Source organism: Pteropus alecto, unplaced genomic scaffold, assembly GCF_000325575.1.
Source record: "Pteropus alecto unplaced genomic scaffold, ASM32557v1 scaffold86, whole genome shotgun sequence".
In the NCBI taxonomy this organism is placed as follows: domain Eukaryota; kingdom Metazoa; phylum Chordata; class Mammalia; order Chiroptera; family Pteropodidae; genus Pteropus; species Pteropus alecto.
The window spans coordinates 26,103,057-26,121,465 of NW_006442109.1; the positions used below are offsets into that span (position 1 = coordinate 26,103,057).

Consider the following 18,409-nt stretch of genomic DNA (forward strand, 5'->3'; position numbering starts at 1 on the left):
GAGAGAGAGAGAGAAATTTAAGCCATAATCTAAATGACAAAAAGGTACAGTCATGCAAACATAGGGGAAGGTTATTTCAGGCTGTGACTACAGCTGGGCAAAGGTCCTAAGGTGAAAACAGTCTTCGGATGACATCAGTTAGGAATGGGTCATGCTATGTAAAGCTTTGTATATGACTAACGATCACACATACTGAAAAAATTTCATGTCACCTAAAATGCCAAGACTGAACACTTTTCTTATTAGCTTTCCACATAAAAAGGTAACCTATGCCTGATTATTTGACAGACTCAAGATAAAGCTGTTTTTGTTCACATAAAAATATTTTTCTCATCAATTATGAGCCCTATAGGATTAGTTCCCTATTTACATCTCAAACTTCACCTCTCAGCCTTGCTAATTATATTTCAGCCACAAGGTCTTTGTCTCTTGAATACATCAAACTCAATTATACCCTAAGGACTTTTTGCACCTGCTTTCCTTCTACCTGGAAGGCTCTGGTCCAAATCTCCTGGCCCACTCCTTCCTATCATTCAGGCCTCAGCTCAGGTGCTACTTTCCTGATCACTCTGATTATGCGGTGCTCCCAAGACCATTGTCTGGTCTTATTTCCCCCCTTTAATGTTCTTATCACTAACTGAATTTATCTTATCCACATATATTTTTTACATTAAAAAATTTTTAATTATGCAACACAGAATTTACCATGTTTAAGTGTACAGTTCTGTGGCATTAAGTACATTCACACTGCTGTACAACCAATCTCCAATACTGTTTTCATCTTGCAAAACTGAAACTATACCCATTAAAAAACTTCCATTCTGTCTTCCCTCCAGCTTCTGGCAACCAACATTCCACTTTGCCTTTATGAATTTGACTACTGTAGAAACCTCATATACATGGAATCATGTATTTGTCTTTTTTACGACAGGCTTATCTCATTTAGCATGTCATCAAGGTTCAATCATATTGTAGTTCATGTCAGAACTTTCTTTTGAAGGCTGAATAATATTCCATTGTATGATATACACATTTATATATAATTATTATTATTAATATATTTTTGTATAAACATTCATCTAGATGGACTCTCAGGTTGCTTCTACCTTTTTGCTATTGCAACTAATGCAGCTATAAATATGGGTATACAAATTATCTCTTTGAGACCCTGCTTTCAATTCTTTTGGCTATATAACCACATGGAATTGGTGGATCAGATGGTGATTCTATTTTTAATTTTTTCAGTAACTGCCATACTGTTCTCCATAGTAGCTGCACCATTTTACATTCACAACAACAATGCAAAAGGGTTCCAATTTCTCTGCATCCTCACCAGCACTTGTTATTTTGGTTTTTTTGGTGGTTTTTTGTTTGTTTTTTGATATTAGCCATCCCAATGGATGTGGTGGTTACCTACATGTATTTTGAAACTTGTTCGTTGCCTTCTTTTCTTCATCCACCAGAATGTAAGTGCCACAAAAGTAGGAACCATGACTCTCTTGTTTATCAAGAAATACTGAGCAGCTGGTATATCTAGAATACCTGGTACAGGATAGTACTCAATAATATCTGTCAAGTGAAAAAATGCCTAGCTGATCTTATAACTCAAGTTCAAGTATTTTCTATATTACTTACATACTCTGTTTATTTAGAGAAGTCTTAGCTACCAAACTTACCTCTTAGATGTGGAATTTTAAAGACTGAAAGTATGTTGTATAGAAAAACACCATGTTCCCACTATGAAGAACAGTGTGATCCACTGTTTCCACAATGTAATCCAGGATCCTTACCAGCAGTCCTGGGCCCATCGTAAGCACCTGCTTCTTCACCATCTCTAAATATCTTCAGGGTTGGATATCCACTGACTCCATACTTATTACAGGTGTTTGTATTGGCAGTACAATCAACCTAAAGATTAAAATATACAAACCATTTGTTATCCAAATGCCTGCTATAGGCTCTTCCTATATTTTCGAAATATTAAGACTGGCCGAGTTATAGAAGTATCACATAATTCCTAGCATATACACCACAGAACATTAGATTTCAAAGGCAGATTCTTGGTGGGTTAGCTAAATCAGAACTACTTGAGGAAATCTTTAAAATTTAGATTCTAGGCCTCATATGAAACATACAAATGACAATGTAAATTCTGCCCTTGGAGTCTCTATTGTCTAAAAGCAGTCTCCATCTTTTTTCTGCCTACGAACCTGTGAGGGATAAATCCCTTAAATTAGTTAACAGTAGTTTACTTTGATAACGATTATCAAGGGGATATACAGATAGGTGTGTACATATCTTTTAGCTAGGGTGGGGTGTAATTTGATTTTGGAAACATCTAGATTTATTAGCAAAGGTACCAATATTTGAATATGCTCCCTGAGCTAGTATGAATCTGGGCTAAAGAATAAATAGCACATCATTTATTGAGACCTATCAGGAAGAGGGAAAAACAATTTATTTAGCCACTTACTCCAAACTAGGCCGTGCCATAGGCACTTCGTATGTATTATTTACTCTTCACAAGATTGAGGTATAATCCTAATGCTTTAACATAATTGAGGTTCAAATAGTAGTAACATAGGCTATAGCCAACAGGAGATGGGAATTAATTTAAGACTTAACTTTTTTCTATGGAAAGCTGCCATAGAACCATTAGGATTAAATGTAATTCCAAAAACAGTCGCGCGCGCGCGCGCGCGCGCGTGCGTGCGTGTGTGTGTGTGTGTATACACATCAACTTTTTATTTGAGACTGGTTGAGATATGAGCTTTTAGACTAGAAAAAATATGGGTTTAATACAGAATGGCAAAATTATGGAAGGATTACTTTGTAAAAGCACATACCAAGTTTACAGTTGACCAGTTAGTTACATACTTACCAACCTCCTCAAGTCATTTTGCTATTCCCATTTTCACTATCATATAGTAGTTTAGGGAACTCATTTATTTACTCAATGATAATTTTCCCCTAACCTTGACTACTATACTTTTACTCTCCATGTTTGCCCCTTAAATTTACCATGTTTTACTTGTTTCTTATGCCAATAATCCCTTAATTCTGCTACTTTTAATCTTTTAAAATCATAACTGAAACAATAGTCAGTTGTGTATTTCCCCAGAAACTAGTGTTCTCTCATCACAAGAGCAGAGAAAATATTAATTTTACAAACTACTATTTAAAATACCTCATTTCCTTTAATGAAGAATCCGCCCATACTCACCTTTGCTAATGGGACTATTCCTTTTAATCTGGTAGCTGCAGCTTCATACTCAGGGGCAAGCCTCTTGCAGTGTCCACACCTACACAGACAGATTTTTTTTTTTAAAGCCATATTCTCAGTTTAACCCTACAAATTCGTTAACTTTATTTCTCTAGGTAGATCTCAAACTATACTACTACTTTTGAACCAGTAGCTGCTTCCAAAAGCAAATAATTCACCTGAACAACATCCATTATTGATAAGGTAAACAAGAGCTCTCAGAAGGTAAAAGGACTATCTCTAGCCCAAGGTTAACTCTATAGGACTGGCTCAGTCCAGAGCAGCATCTATTTTCTTTAATTAAAAGTACAGTTTACTGGGTATCTACCTAAAAAATATGATAACATTTATCTGTAAAGATATATGCACCCCAATGTTCATTGCAGCATTATTCACAGTGGCCAAGACATGGAAACAACCAGTGTCCTTCAATAGATGAATGGATAAAGAAGATGTGGTACATGTGTAATAGAATATTACACAGCCATAAGAAAAGATGAAATACTTCCATTTGTGACGACATGGATGGATCCTGAGATTATCATGCTAAGCAAAATAAGTCAGAAAAAGTTGATAACCATATGATTTCATTTATATGTGGGATATAAAACTGAAAGCAACAAATAAATAAGACAAACAAAAACTCATAGACACAGACAACAGTTTAGTTGTTAGCTGAGGGAAAGAAGGGAGGGGATAGGTAGATAAGGGTAAAGGGGATCAAATATATGGTGACAGAAGATTTAACTTTGGGTGGTGAACACACAACACAACATATGACATATTACTGAATTGTACATTTGAAATCTATATAATTTTATTAACCAATGTCACCCAATAAATTTAATAATGAAAAAAATACAATTGACTCCTGAAAGCTGTACATTCCACATTAAAGAGGTAGAAGGCTAATGCCCTTTTGACCAATTAATGAAGATAAAATGAAGGACAAGACAGTAACAATCCCATTCCTGGTAGCATTTCCCAAAGGAAGGTACTTTTTTTCTTAAAACAGCACTGTGGTTCTTAAAAATATAGTGATTGAGAATTATAAGGTCTCAAGTACGATATTAACTCTTGAAGAATCACCATAAAGCACTTTTTCTTCATTCCTTCAATATGACACAGTTGGAGGAGGTAGCTAAATGAGGCCCAGAAGGCACCCATTTGTCATACTTTAGCAGTTCATTGAAGGCTTTTTTCCTCTCAATCTGAGTTTCAACATAGCATTTGAATGACATGATGGTAAGCCTGATTTTTACAGCTACATAGTTCACCTGGCTATTAAGAACTCAGGAGGATAAAACATTTTATCAGTAAAGAATATTTTCCCAGAGGGCCACCAGAAGCACCTGCTCCTCTGCCTGAAAGTCCTAACAGTCCCATAGGCACGCTGTATATGCAACGAGTAAAGGGGGAATCCTCCTTAGTGCACAGCTAGCACCAGCTGTATATTCTCTTCAAAAGCCAATGGGCTGCGGAGGGATCACTTTGAGAAGGTGAGCATTTCTGTAACATCCCCATAGACAGCAAAAATAGAATTAGAAAACCAAAGGAAGGAAACACTGATGAAACTTGAGCTGATATATTTCATAGCCAACAGTCTCAAAATTTATTTTAAGCGATGAATAAGCAACTTGGAAACATTTTTCCCCAAAATTGGTTTAAAACAAAGGACTACAAGAGCTTATAGTCTTCAAGGTCTTTAGTCCTATTCAAAACTCATTAGAAAGCTTAAATGAAGAAAAAGTGATACAAAAAATGTAATATATTAGATGTGCTTAAGGTCACATACCTATTTCCTAAATATATAAAAGGACCTAATGATAAATACCAAATTCAGTATGAAGAAGTATATAAGATGAGGAAGGGGTACATAGGGGGCTTCAATTGTACTTGCTTTGTTTTAGACTGGGTGGTGAATAAATGGTATTCCCTATATGTCAGATGCACATTTTACCGGATCTGAAATTGGGATGTGTCTTGCAGTCATTTAAGTTTCAATGGTAGCATTTCTTTGCGAGACAAAATAATGATTCCTCTCACAACCTGTAGCATCTTAGATGTGTCTGAAATATGGTATTATATTGTCTGTACCTGGTTTGTAACAGATGCACAAATTATAACTGATTTAATATAATAAAATAATCGATTTATCTGAAAAATCCAGACTTTTGGGAAAATGATTCAAAAGTTAAAAGAGAATGTATGTTAAAGGGAGAAAGAATTGGATCTGGGCCTTTAAGGATTTAAGGCTTCAGCCAGGACAGAGTAGGGTATTTTAGATAAGGGGAATAGTAAAGCAAAGGTAAAATTACTAGTGAGAATCATATATACAGAAAACTGTGAAGGGCCCTGTCGGGTTGTGAAGAGATAATAAATGTGTTATGTGTATTAAGACTACATCGGTCAGCGATATATATAGGACTGACAGAAAGGGGGAAAGCAGAGATAATGACACCTGGAAGATAAATTTCACATGGCTGATAATGAAAGCTTGGACCAGCGTGGCGGCAATGAGAATAAAAGAAACGAGAGATTTCTGTTGAATATGTAGGAACTGTCAAGAAGGCTAAGGCAACAGATTTAAGAACAGTTCCATCTAAACTATCTTAAAGCATTTAAAAAGAAATAATAGTAAAAAATAATTACACCAGACCAGTGGGTCTCAACCTAGATGCATATAAAAAATATCCATGGAGTATTAAATAAATGCATGTGTGGGCCCCAACTGGGACTTCCTCCAAGAATCCAGGAGGGAGGGAATCAGAATGTGGAGGCATAGTGAGTAGTGCACTTGGCAAGGCTGGGACTGCAAATCACTGCCCTAGGCATCGTCAATATCCATAAGGTCATCAAATGTCCAGGTGGAGAACCTGTTTAACAAGTTCCAATGAGACTGGAGGAGACTGCCCTCTTTAAACTCACCAGGAATAGAATTCACTTGGCGGCGTTTGAAGGTGAATATCAAGATTAACCGCTACTTCTTTCACCTACTCCTAGATAATATGAAAACACAAATAATCCCATCTACTTTCAGGGATGACACTTAGCAACTTAGCAGTTACTAATGAATCCCAACAATCATCAATCATCACTTCATGCCCAACTATGTGCCAAAGGGTATTTCAGCCTCTGACAGAAAGTTTGATATAGTCATTTTCCTACAGGAACACCAGTCTGACACAGTATTATTATTAGGTTTCAACAGAGAAGAGGGAACAATTAGTTCAGGGAGGAAGAAGTAACTTTTGAGCTCAGTTTTGCTGAAAAGATCAATTGGGGGGTGCTGGCAGTGCAGATATAGGAATTCTAAGTAAAGGAATCAACATGTATAAAAATAAATATTTAATATTCCATTTTTTCTATCTGCATAGTCTTTTTCTATACTCTAGAAACACTGTATATCAAATGTTATTATTTAATACACCCTCCTAGACAGCTGGGCACAAATCTACAACATAAGTAGATGGTGAGAATTTAACACTGTATCAATAAATTTCCAGAAATTATCACAAACATTTAGTGTGTTTATTTCCCCAGAGAAATTCAGATACTCTCATTCTTACAAATTATAGATTATCTCCATAATGAAAATATTAGTCTACGATGTCGATCGACTGCAATCTTTCACTTTCACTTGTAAAATGAAAGTGAAAAAATACCCTAAAACTAAGAACTTGTAGTCAGAAAACAGCTGCAGCTGAAGTATTAATAAATAAAAATAGCTGAATGTGAAGAAATGAGGATATTATCAACAGGAGACTTCCTTGATTCCAAACTACTCTTCCAGATAAGTATCCTTCTTGCCGGCATCGTGGATGACCCTACCATCTAGATCAAGTAAAAGCAGACACGACAGCAGAGTCACCCAATTTTGGGAATAGTTCAGTGCATGATGGGCTATGTAGTTCTTAGGGAACCATATATAATAATTTAAAGTAGCAAAGAACACTTTTAATTGAAAAAAAAAAATCTGTTTTAATTAATAGTCTAATAGCCCACAATTCTCCAGCAATCCACTTCATGTTGTCCCTTGTAGTCACTAAAGCACCACGTCATTTTAATACAACTCCATACAGCCAATGTCATTACAGTGACACCCCCTTAAAGTTAACAGCATGGTTATATGATTGGGAAGAGTTGTTTTTAGGAGAGAATATGTGTCTAAAGATGTATTTAAAAAAACCCTATGATGTAATCAGTACCACCAATTACCCAAAGGAATGCCTTGGACACAAAATCTGTCTCTGCTGAAAACAAACTTTGTTGCCTCTAGCACATCCTTCTGGTTCAGGTGGTCTTGACTACAGGACTTCCTGTGTAACCCCCAAGTCAGTTGAGCCCCTGCAGTGAAGACTACAGTTAGAAGCAAGTGAAAGTTACACATTTTGTCTTACTGATACTTTTGAATATAGTTTTTAATTACGGGCAATTGTGGCAAGGATGGAAAAATTAAGTACTGTTAATTAACATAGAGATACTGAGCTATCCCATGCGTTAAGACAATCATTACTGTGGTAAACATTTGGGGTTTAAATGAAAAAATCTGGTTTACTGGACCAGAAATCCTATTTGTTCTCTCAGCCCCCAAGCTTTTTATTTCGGGTTTTATCCTAAGGAATTTACATACTTGTTTAGCTAAATCACCCTGAAGTGGAGTATTTCACCAACACTGGTTACTTTCTCAGTGGTTTTATTGGCGTTTTTCAAAAGTCCTAATTAAAATTGACAATTTAGACAGATTCTGAAAAATTTACTCTTGTTCACCTACTTTATTTTTGACAGGGCTCTGCTGGTGCTGAGAAATGGTTAACATAATAGAGAAAGTGTGTACCATGCAACGGACAAAGTAACTGCCTGCCCCAGAAAGCACTTTTAACCACTGTGCAGCACAGAGTGACCTTGGTTAGAAATCAATGGCCGCGAGATGTGGGGCAAGGAAAAAGCAGTATCCTGGAAGCCCAGGACCTCTGCACTTGGTGAAACGTTCGCTTCCAATGTGAGGCCCTGGAATGCCTCATCTGTAGAATGGAGAATATTAACACTGATTCACCAAGAAACTAAAGATAATCGAGGAGGGGCAGAGGGATGGTTAAACCCTCTGCAAATAGGAAGTGCCGCAAGAGCACGGAGGTAACGATGTGGCTCTGCCCGAGAGGGGCCTTCTTCGGGTTTTCCTTCTCGGGTCTTGCCCCCCAGGCTATCAGCATCCACTTCTTCGCTCTCGACGAGGGAGCTCGGCTCCCCGGCGCTGGGAAATCTGTCTGCCGCAGCCGGGCCCACTGGAATGGTGGCGGGCCCGGCGCTGCGTAGGCCCAACCGTTCCCGCGCCCTCGCCCCTCGGCCCAGCCCGGCCCTCCCTCCCTCCCTCGCCCCGGCTCAGTAGCCTCACCAGGGAGCGAAGAACTCGACGAGCATGAGGCCCGCTGAGCCCGTGTCGGAGATGCGACTCTCGAAGTTGTCGTCCGTGAGTTCTAGCACGTCGGAGGCAGCTGCAAGGCGGGCCGTGGCCAGAAGGAGAGCCACGCCTGGGAAGAGCGCTAGGCGGCGGAGGTGCATGGCGACAAGGCGAGGTGGGGGCGGCCAGGAGGGTCGGGCGCGGCTGCGACTGCGGAGGCCGGGCCGGCGACCACGCACCCTCCGCTTGCACTCACGCGTCTACCCCAGGCGGACCTGCAGCCGGAGGCCCCAACCCCCCAGCCCGGCTCGGGCCGCAGTGTGGCAGCCGCCGATTGGCTGCGCGGCGCCTGCGTCGGGCGGGCGGGACCAGCTGGTAACTGCCGAGTGGCCAGAGCGCGGGGCGGGGCCGAGGAAGCTACTGCCGGGGCGAGCTGGGCTGGGAGGGGTCTTGGGCCAGGGCTGGGGCTGAGGCTGGGCCCGGGGCGTACCGAAACCCTGGGAGCAGGCGGAGCCGAGCTGGAAATGGGGCGCAGTGAGGCGGGGATCCGACCCTGAGTTCATCCTGCTCAGGGGGTGCCAGAAGCGGAAGAGTGAAGTCAGGGTTCGGTGGGCGGAAGAGAGAGAGCCTGGGCTGAGGTGAGGCCCATGAGCAGGAAATGAGAGAAGAAGCTGGTACCCGAGGGAGCTTAGGGACGGGACACATTTTTAAAATGTCAGGCTGTTGCATTTTGTCCAATTACTCTTAACTTGGTTGTTCTTTCGGGAGCAACCCCAAGCCCTCCCACTGCCCCACACCACAATGCATTGCCTGATTCCCTCAGGTCCCTGTGGTGCCCGAATTCCTTTTTGTCCAGCCCCTGACTCCTGCCATTGTGGCTGCTGCTTTTAATTAGAAATGCCTCACACAAGTGAAGGTGTCTGGCCACTTAGTCAACTGCGCAGTATTCTCTATCATTTTGTTTCAAAAATCTTTGAATCTTGGTACAATGTTTTTATTTGTCTTCTTAAGGGCAAAGAGGATGGGAGGAGGGGAAGAAAACCTCTAATCTTTGGTGTAACTCCAAGAATGAAATCACACTTGATTCAAACATTTTCTTGACAGACATGGCCACCTACCACCCAGATGGACACATGCAGCTGCCCCGAGCTGATGCCATTCGTTCTCGGCTCATAGATACTTTCTCGCTCATCGAACATCTGCAAGGCTTGAGCCAAGCTGTGCCACGGCACACTATCCGGGAGATACTTGGTCAGCAGCCTGTTTCTTCGATAGGAGAAACTTAAGACTCCCATTCACACCTTCCAAAATAGTAGGAAGCAGAGAGCCAATTTTAAGGATGGAAAATTCAGGAGATTGATTTGGTTACTAGTTTGGAGGTTACACCAGACTTGATGAATCAAAGTTTTATAACTCAAACTCTTTGAATACAGGAGATAGAACCCATGTTACTCACTTTTAGGCCTAGGATAACCATTAGCCCTGGCTGACTTGAAAGTTTCTACCAGACACTTAAAACTTTGAGGACTGAACCTGCTGCCTTTATTCTTGGGCATGGACGGTGTTGTGTTGATCATGAGCATCATATTAGTTCTTATTCCAAACTAATATTAGTTGCTGTGGGAAGGAGCAGCAAGGCAAGCTCCTGCCGTAGGAGGCCTCTTATGTAATCAGTATCCCTGCCGCCAATCCAACCTGTTCTTCATATTCCCTCAAAACTTGTCTTTATCTACTGTCCTTTAATTTTTGGTGTAGATTCTTCTCATCAGAAGAAACTTATGCTGGGAGATCAACACCAGCTCGTGAGCTTCTCCATAAAGCCTCGTCATGTAGAACGGATTACACATGGCCAGAGACTGATGAGCAGGCTTCGAGTGCGCTGCAGTCGTCTGCCACCTCTTTCTTTGTGGGCTGGATGGGTCCTTGAGCGTATCCTTTAATGCCACTCATTTTTATCCCAGGGCTTTACTGTCTCTTGCCTCATCATCTGCCTAACGACTTATTTATCCCTTTCCAAACTACATTCTCACTGGTTCTATCCTTGCTCCTATTATTTCACCTACAGGAATCAGAAAGAACTCCACTCCGTATGTTTCCTTAAGAGAAAACAGGTCCTCTCTTCACAAACTTCATCATCTTCCTCATCTTTTTGAATACAATCGTCCTTATGGTTGAAATAGGTGAGAATTGACATTAAGTGAAAGAGGAAGTGGATGGGATTTTTTTTTTCCTTTAAATTGATTATTCTACATTTTTAAATGTTACTCGAATTGTGATAGGCATAATTACGTTGTCTCCTGGAGTAGGGTTTGTGCAACTGCTGAACATTTGGAGGATTCTCGAGAGTGTAGATATAAGGTAGTCTAGACACTTAAAAGGAGAGTGTAATAGACTCACAAGAAACTGGAGATGTAAAGACCAGTTATATTTCTTCTGTAGGTTTAGTCTAACTTTGTTTGAATTAACCTTTTAGAGATATTGGTGCCTATCAATGAGTGATCCAATACTTACATTTTTACAGGTATGTTTAGAAAGATTAAGTACGAATAAGAAATCTCATGAAGTATGTAAAGTTAGGTACAACTAAGATATTAGATGAGCCAAAAAAATGACTTAAAGATTATGACTCTAAAGCCAGTCATAAATTATAGGAAATGTATTAACAATAAAATGAATCTGGAGAATCAGTGAGCTCATTTGATTAACATCTTGAACAAACTGTTCAGAAAGGATAAAGGATAGTAAAAGCACTCCCTTGTTTCACTGTTTTGGAGAAGTTTCCCACTTTAAAACAGTTTTGATGCAATCAGGTCAAAGATATTTAAATATATCACAATAATTGATGTTATTGACCCACTACGGTATACTATATATTTTGAAGTGTTTTATAGCCTCCCCATATGGGGAGACTTTTGAAATAAATCACCCACATGTCCTATTTCTTGTATGAAAATTTGCGTATATTTGCCTTGTGGGGTTAGGGATATAGTCTTAATCCTGCGAATAAAATAAATAGTACATGTACAGAATTCCCTGAATCTAATGGACAAATCAAAGTAGAATAGCACTAACTATTCTATTTGATAAAACAGCTGAATATGAAACATGATCACTGTGGCAGAGGATAGGTGGATTGCCCAAGTGGGAAGCATGTGGCAAACTCATGAAAATTGTATCTTATTAAGTACATTCTCCTGGTAGGCAGGAGGAATAATAATTTGTGACTAACATTTCTTTGAACTGACTAATTCATGTAATAAACATTAAGACTTTGCTTAGGCTTTTAAAAGACAGTTTTCCAGATCACGAAGAATGTTTGTTATAGATAGGGAAAATAATAGTAATTAACAGATAGTTTTCTAGATCAGAGCTCCACAGTCTTTTTTGTCTTAATGATTTTGTTTCCCAGTCATACATATATAATCTTGAAAACCTCCCTAAGAGTCTTAATTATTTCATTATTTTTATGATATAAAGAAGCAAGTTGAAACAAAAATAATATTTTAGGCTAGCATATTATTATGTATTATATTTTAAGGTTTATTGTATAATTTTAATAATCCTTTGTAAGCAAATTTTTACTTTTCCCATTTTTTAAGTGATTCATGCTATTTTTAAAGAAAATATATGATTTGTCTACACATGAATTTTAAAATGACATAAAATTTGACTTTAGGATCAAATATATTTATTTTGCATATTATATAGTTTTTATTTTATTTATTTTATTTTTTAAATTAAATTAAAATTTTTTCATTCCTTTTTAAAAATTGAGATATAATTGACATATAACATATTAGTTTCAGATTTATAACATTATATATTACATGTTAAATACATGTGATATATGTTAAAGTGTAGATGAAAATTTAATTTTGTGTTAGGGCATAAAATGTAGAAAAACTACTTTCACAATGATATTAGTTGCTTATTTTTATATTTTTCATATTTTGTTTCTAAATGATGAGAGAAAAGAAAGTGTTAGATCATTCGCAAGCTTTTCTCTGAAAACATGTTGCAAGTGTGAATAGCCCTTATTTCTAACAAAAAACTGAGTATAACAATTATAATTTTATATTGATTTTTGAGGTTCTAGCGATATCTTGATGTACTATATGAAATTTTTGATCAGATGAATGCAATTTATAGAATCTAATGAAGATCATCGAGATAAACTTGCAGAATTATTCTTATATTCTTCATGAAGTTGTGTTTCAACAGCATTATTTCTTACTTCCATTATGATTATAATTAGCCAAAAATGTTACTAAAAGCAATAACAATTAAAACTGTGTGTCAAAATCTACATGGCAGTTTAAGTATGTTCTTCTGATTGCCATTAACTGCCAAACATATCAGTCATAATGCATTTGCAGGCTCTCAGATTATTCCGTTTCAAAGGGAAACATTAAATTTTTAGCTTTTAATCCTATTTTGATCTCAATGTTTTTTCAGTAGGATAGCATACATCCATTAAATATATAAAAGCGATGAAGAGGGTTGAAAGATGAAGGCAGTGAGTTAAGGAATAACAATTAGCAAATGATAAAGTTTAGAGGGAAAGAATAGAATTCAATTTGTTTTGCAGTACAAAGTCAATTTGAGACAGAAGAAAGGGAATGGTTTAAAAGCTAACAAAGAACCAAGTAATTTCTTATTATAATTCAATATACTCTACATCCCTAATAAAGCACTGTACCTGTCATGGCCCCACATTTTCATTCCATTCTTAAGGTCCATTGCTTCTTAGTGAAGTTTGGGACCTGGGTAATAGTACAGCATACAGGGTTGGTGGTAATTAAGAGATCAATCCCTTGGTGTCTGTGTGACCCCAGAGTGGGAGGGCAAGATACCAGTCAGAGAGATGAGTTGTAGCTATTTTTCATGTTCGATTCTGTCCTCTCCTGTATTTCATGGGTGGAAGCAACAACAGTGTTGAGAAACTCAAAGAAAGATGGAATAGCTGTTGACACAAATGTGGTTTATGACAGGTTGTGATCGTTCTCTATCATTTACTTTCCCACTTCCTTAACCTTTATTCATCCCTTGATCTATTCTCACAGAATTGCTCGAATCCTCAAATATCAAACTGTTGCCACTGAAGCTGAGTCTGGAGGTGGCAGCTTGGTTCATCTTGCTTATTTTCATCTTGGAAATCCTTCTTATGTGGCTATCCAGTTTTTTCCTCTTCTGGAAGAATGCCTGGAATGTCTTTGACTTTGTTGTCACCGTATTGGTAAGGATAGATAACCTGAGGATTAGGTTAGTGGGCTGAAGAATATGCCTAGGTGAATCAAAATGACAAGAAAAGTTAAGATAATTAGATCACAGGAAGGAACACATAGAAATGTACCTAACTTCAGTATTTTATTGGGGTTTTTTTTCCCCCTAAAACTAAAAGTCAGTCATTGCAGGAGTTGTTGGTATTAGGAACAAGGCAGAATCTAACCACAACGTTAACCCCAACAATAACATCTGCCAGTTACTAAGCACTTACTAAGTGCCAGATACTATTCTGTTCTACATGTATTTTCTCATTTGAGCTTCACAACAACCCAATGAGATAAGCACTATATTTATCTCCTTTTTATGTCTGAAAGTTGAAGTAAAGAGTTTAAGTAATTTAGTACAGAAAAGCTGAATATGAAGCAATCCCTAGAGAATGTTATTCAATGGATAATGTCCAGAGAACTGTGAAGATGAGCTAAAGAAGGGGCAACTGTGCATAGGTGCTGTTGAGTATATTTTACTCATAATCTGTGTGTTTCCCACAGTCCCTGCTTCCTGAGGTTGTGGTGCTGGTAGGAGTAAAAGGCGAGTCTGTATGGCTCCAGTTGCTGAGGATCTGCCGGGTGCTAAGGTCTCTCAAACTCTTTGCACGATTTCGTCAAATTCGAGTCATTATTTTGGCCCTGGTCAGGTCCCTCAAGGTGATTTGACTGTAGCAGCTAAACCAGGTGGGCAAGGTAGATAAACATGGGAGTTTAACATGAAACAAGTCTGGGTGGGTCAATGAAGGCAATGAAAGACCTTGTGATTTGTTATTGGATGAGAAAACGTCTGGGGTCAAGCCTCTGTGGTCTAGAGATGACTGGGTTCAGGACCAGAAGTGAGGGTTTGGTGGGAGATTGCCAGGGTGGGCTTGACTGGGCTGTAGGTGGAGATCAGCCTAGTCTGGCCCAGCTCTGACTTGAGGTCATGGCCTCCAGAGCATGACCTTCCTCTTGTTGTTGCTGATCATCTTCTTCTACATTTTTGCTGTGACCGGTGTCTACTTCTTCGAGAATTACACCCGTTCAACTCGCCAGGACCTGAAGTACCACGTGTTCTTCTCGTAGGCAGGATGGGGGGAAGCCTGGGTTGGGGGAGAGAATTTGGGCAAGAGATGGGAAGCTAGTTCAAATAGTAATACAAAAAGTACAGTCTATTGTAATAAATTAGAATAGAAGACAGTAAGGAGAGACATAGAGAAAAAAAGAAATAGTGAGTGGTAGTCACTCTGATTTTGAGAATAGGACAGCTAGTTCCATATTTGCTCTGGGTTTTGCAAATTCAAATGCACCCTCATTAACCATCTTAAAATAGCAGTACACTGCAGTGGTTAAACTCTGCTTTCTATGCCTCAGTTACCTCTTTTGAAAAATGAGAATAAGAGTGTAAGATAAATGAGGTTACACATTTAAGCATTTAACACAGTATTTAACACATTGTAAGTGATAATAAATGTTACTATGACTCTCAAACATGTCACTGGTTTTACCTCAATCTCTAGGTATGGGGAGTACATCATTCCTATGTAGTTCATTGCTATGAACTGACAGTCAAGTAAATGGATAGATTTGTGACATAAATATGTGATCCCAAACAATGAATGTGATCCCAAACAATGAATCCCCACAGCTGGAGATTGGGGTAAAACTAGTGACCATTAGGTAACATACCTATACTTAATAGTAAAATCCCGATAAGATCTTTGTCTAGAGAACTCTAATTACTAGTAGTAAGTCAGTTTGGATTTAGAGGTGATAATGTTATTTATGAATTGGAATCCAATCCTGTCAGCACCTCTCAGGTCTCTCTTAGTAATTTTGTAAGAGTTTTAAGTTAGGAAAGTCTTAGAATTGATATTATTCAGGCCTTGATGTTTTCAACAAATTGCATATGGAGAGAAGGAGAGAAAGAGAATTTAGATACCTTCCTGAAAACTTTTGTGACATATACATTATCATTCATTGTTTGAGATCACATGTTTATGTCACAAATCCATCCATTTGCTTGACCGTCAGTTCATACCAATGAACTACATAGGAATGATGTTTGCTAAATATATAAATGATCTTTGATTAGACGAAGTCCATAGGAAAGTGGAGAATGAACTTACAAATAATGATATGTAGTTGGTGATTCATTCATTCATTTTTTAAAAAAATCAGTACCTATGTAGTGACTGCCTCCTATGACCCAGGTACTAAAGGAATAGTAAGTGAAATTCATAGATTATTCATGATAAAGGAAAACCTAATCAAACAACCTCAAACTGAAGAATGATTAACTAAAAAATGGAGTATGGTAGAAAAGAAGCCAAAGTCAGAGCAAACAAAGAAATGCTCTTATGTTGCTTTAAGAATGAAAAAAGAGTGAGAATGATACTGTTTCTGAGAGGTTTAGATCTCTGTTCTATCTATACACACACCTCCTTTTCCTTTAGGGACTTGCCGAATTCCCTAGTGACAGTATTCATTCTCTTCACCATGGATCATTGGTATGCACTGCTTCAGGATACCTGGCTGGTGCCTGAAGTTAGCCGCACCTTCAGCAGCATCTATGTCATCCTTTCGTTGTTACTTGGTTCCATCATCTTTCGAAATATCATAGTAGCCATGATGGGTAAGCATAGAAGAGGTGAAATTTTGTAGGAGGGGTGGTTGGAAGGAAATTAGAGTGCCTACTCCATGTACTCATGTGGTCCCTGCCTTAGTACCAGCCTCAGTGACCACATGAAAACCTGAAATCGCAGGGTGGTTTGGGGCCTGTGATGGATATTTCACTTGGTTTCTCCCCATCCAAGCCTTCTCCCCAGGTCTGGTCACCACCATTTCCCAACACCTAATGGCCCTTTGGGGCAGTTACTAACTTTCAGAATATCAGGAATGAGCTGAATGAGGAGATGACACACCTGGAGGTTCAGCACAAAGCTGACATGTTCAAGCGGCAGATTATCCAGAGGTCTGCTTCCCTATTTTCAAACCCAATTTTAGTTCTCAAAGGTTTCCTGACCTCATTCCCTATTTCTACTTCTCGGCCTTGATCCCATTTTTCCCTTTGTGACAGAAGATTTACCCCAGGGTTAGAATTCCCCAACTCTAGATTTTTGCCTTATTCTTTTATCTACTGTTGGGGCTTCCCTACTCTTTTTCACCCATTTACTACAATTTGTTCTCCTTGCTCAGTTATTTTTTTTTTTCACTTTGTGATCTGAATTATTTCCTTTTTTTCTTGCAACATTCCTGTTTCAGTATAAATCTCTTCATTCTTTTGTGTGTTTTGTTTTGTTTTTGCTTTGCAGAAGACAAAACCTGTCGCCTGAGGCATTGAGGTCAAGCGTTAGCAAAATGTATGTATATCAGGTTAGGAATGTGCATGTGAACTGGGATGGACACACATGAAGGAAGAGAGGGTAGAAAACCAAAGATGAATATTGGCTTTGAGAGAGAATTCATTCATTCATAACTATTTGTTATAGTGGGTTGAATGGCAGCCCCCCAAAAGATATGCCCATGTCCATGTCCTAACCCCTGACACCAGTGAACATGACCTTATTTGGAAAAAGGGCCTTTGCAGACACAATTAAGGATGTTGAGATGTGATCATCCTGGATTAGCCATGTTGGCCCTAAATCCAGTGCCAAGAATCCTTATAAGAGACAAAAGAGGAGAAGACATAGACAGAATAGGAAGAGATGTGAGACGGAGAGAGAGATTGGAGTGATGCAACCACAAGCCAATGAATGCCAGGCGACTAACTGCCAGAGCTAGAAGAAGCAAGGAACCTTCTTCCTTAGAGCTTCCAGAAGGAATATGGCCCTGCCAACACATTTGATTTCAGACTCTGGATTCCAGAATCGTGAGAGAATGAACTTCTGTTGTATTAAGCTACCAAGTTTGTGGTAATTTGTAGCCACAAATTACAGCAGCCATAGGAAATTCATACAAGTACCTTCTATTGAACAAATGCTATTCTATACCCCTAGTGTTCAGCAGTGGATAAGAGAGCATAGAGAGAAATAAGAAACTCATTTATCCATTCAACAAATAATTATTGAATACTTATTAGATGCTTGGGACATATCAGTGAACAGAATAGACAATAATGCCTGCTCTCATGGAATTTACATATTAGTAAGGGCTAAGAGACAATAAAAAATGAACATATTAAACAAATATATTAATATGTTAAAATATGATAAGCATTATGAAAAAATAAGTAGGACAGGATAAGGGGGAGTGGAGTACAGGGTGGGGGTTGTAGGTGGGTTGTAATCGTAAACAAGGTAGTCAGGGTAGCCTCACTGAAAAGGTAACATTTGAGCAAAGACTTGGAGTAGGTGAGGGGATTAGTATGTGGATATCTATGGGAAGAGTGTTATATTATAGGCAGAGGGAACTGCTAGTACAAAGGTCCTAAGCTAGAAGCATGCCTGATGTGTTTGAGAAATAGCAAGGAAGCCATTGTGACTGGACCAAAGT

At 38.7% G+C, this 18,409-nt stretch overlaps 2 protein-coding genes across 2 annotated transcripts in view; one reads left to right on the forward strand and one right to left on the reverse strand.

The window, feature by feature from the left end:
- Nucleotides 1-8,948, reverse strand: part of PDIA3 (protein disulfide isomerase family A member 3) — a 20,635-nt gene extending 11,687 nt beyond the window's left edge. Inside the window, exons 1-3 of the mRNA XM_006920429.3 lie at nucleotides 8,658-8,948; nucleotides 3,224-3,302; nucleotides 1,791-1,908 (exon numbers count right to left, since the gene is read on the reverse strand). Of these exons, the coding sequence (XP_006920491.1) occupies nucleotides 1,791-1,908; nucleotides 3,224-3,302; nucleotides 8,658-8,824 (364 nt within the window). The 5' untranslated portion in view covers nucleotides 8,825-8,948. The remainder of the gene's footprint in view (nucleotides 1-1,790; nucleotides 1,909-3,223; nucleotides 3,303-8,657) is intronic.
- A 126-nt stretch (nucleotides 8,949-9,074) lies between these two features.
- CATSPER2 (cation channel sperm associated 2) overlaps nucleotides 9,075-18,409 on the forward strand; it is a 12,744-nt gene continuing 3,409 nt past the window's right edge. The window contains exons 1-9 of the mRNA XM_025038753.1: nucleotides 9,075-9,914; nucleotides 10,419-10,592; nucleotides 10,775-10,843; nucleotides 13,727-13,899; nucleotides 14,438-14,593; nucleotides 14,873-14,997; nucleotides 16,372-16,550; nucleotides 16,790-16,889; nucleotides 17,230-17,277. Of these exons, the coding sequence (XP_024894521.1) occupies nucleotides 9,770-9,914; nucleotides 10,419-10,592; nucleotides 10,775-10,843; nucleotides 13,727-13,899; nucleotides 14,438-14,593; nucleotides 14,873-14,997; nucleotides 16,372-16,550; nucleotides 16,790-16,889; nucleotides 17,230-17,277 (1,169 nt within the window). The 5' untranslated portion in view covers nucleotides 9,075-9,769. The remainder of the gene's footprint in view (nucleotides 9,915-10,418; nucleotides 10,593-10,774; nucleotides 10,844-13,726; nucleotides 13,900-14,437; nucleotides 14,594-14,872; nucleotides 14,998-16,371; nucleotides 16,551-16,789; nucleotides 16,890-17,229; nucleotides 17,278-18,409) is intronic.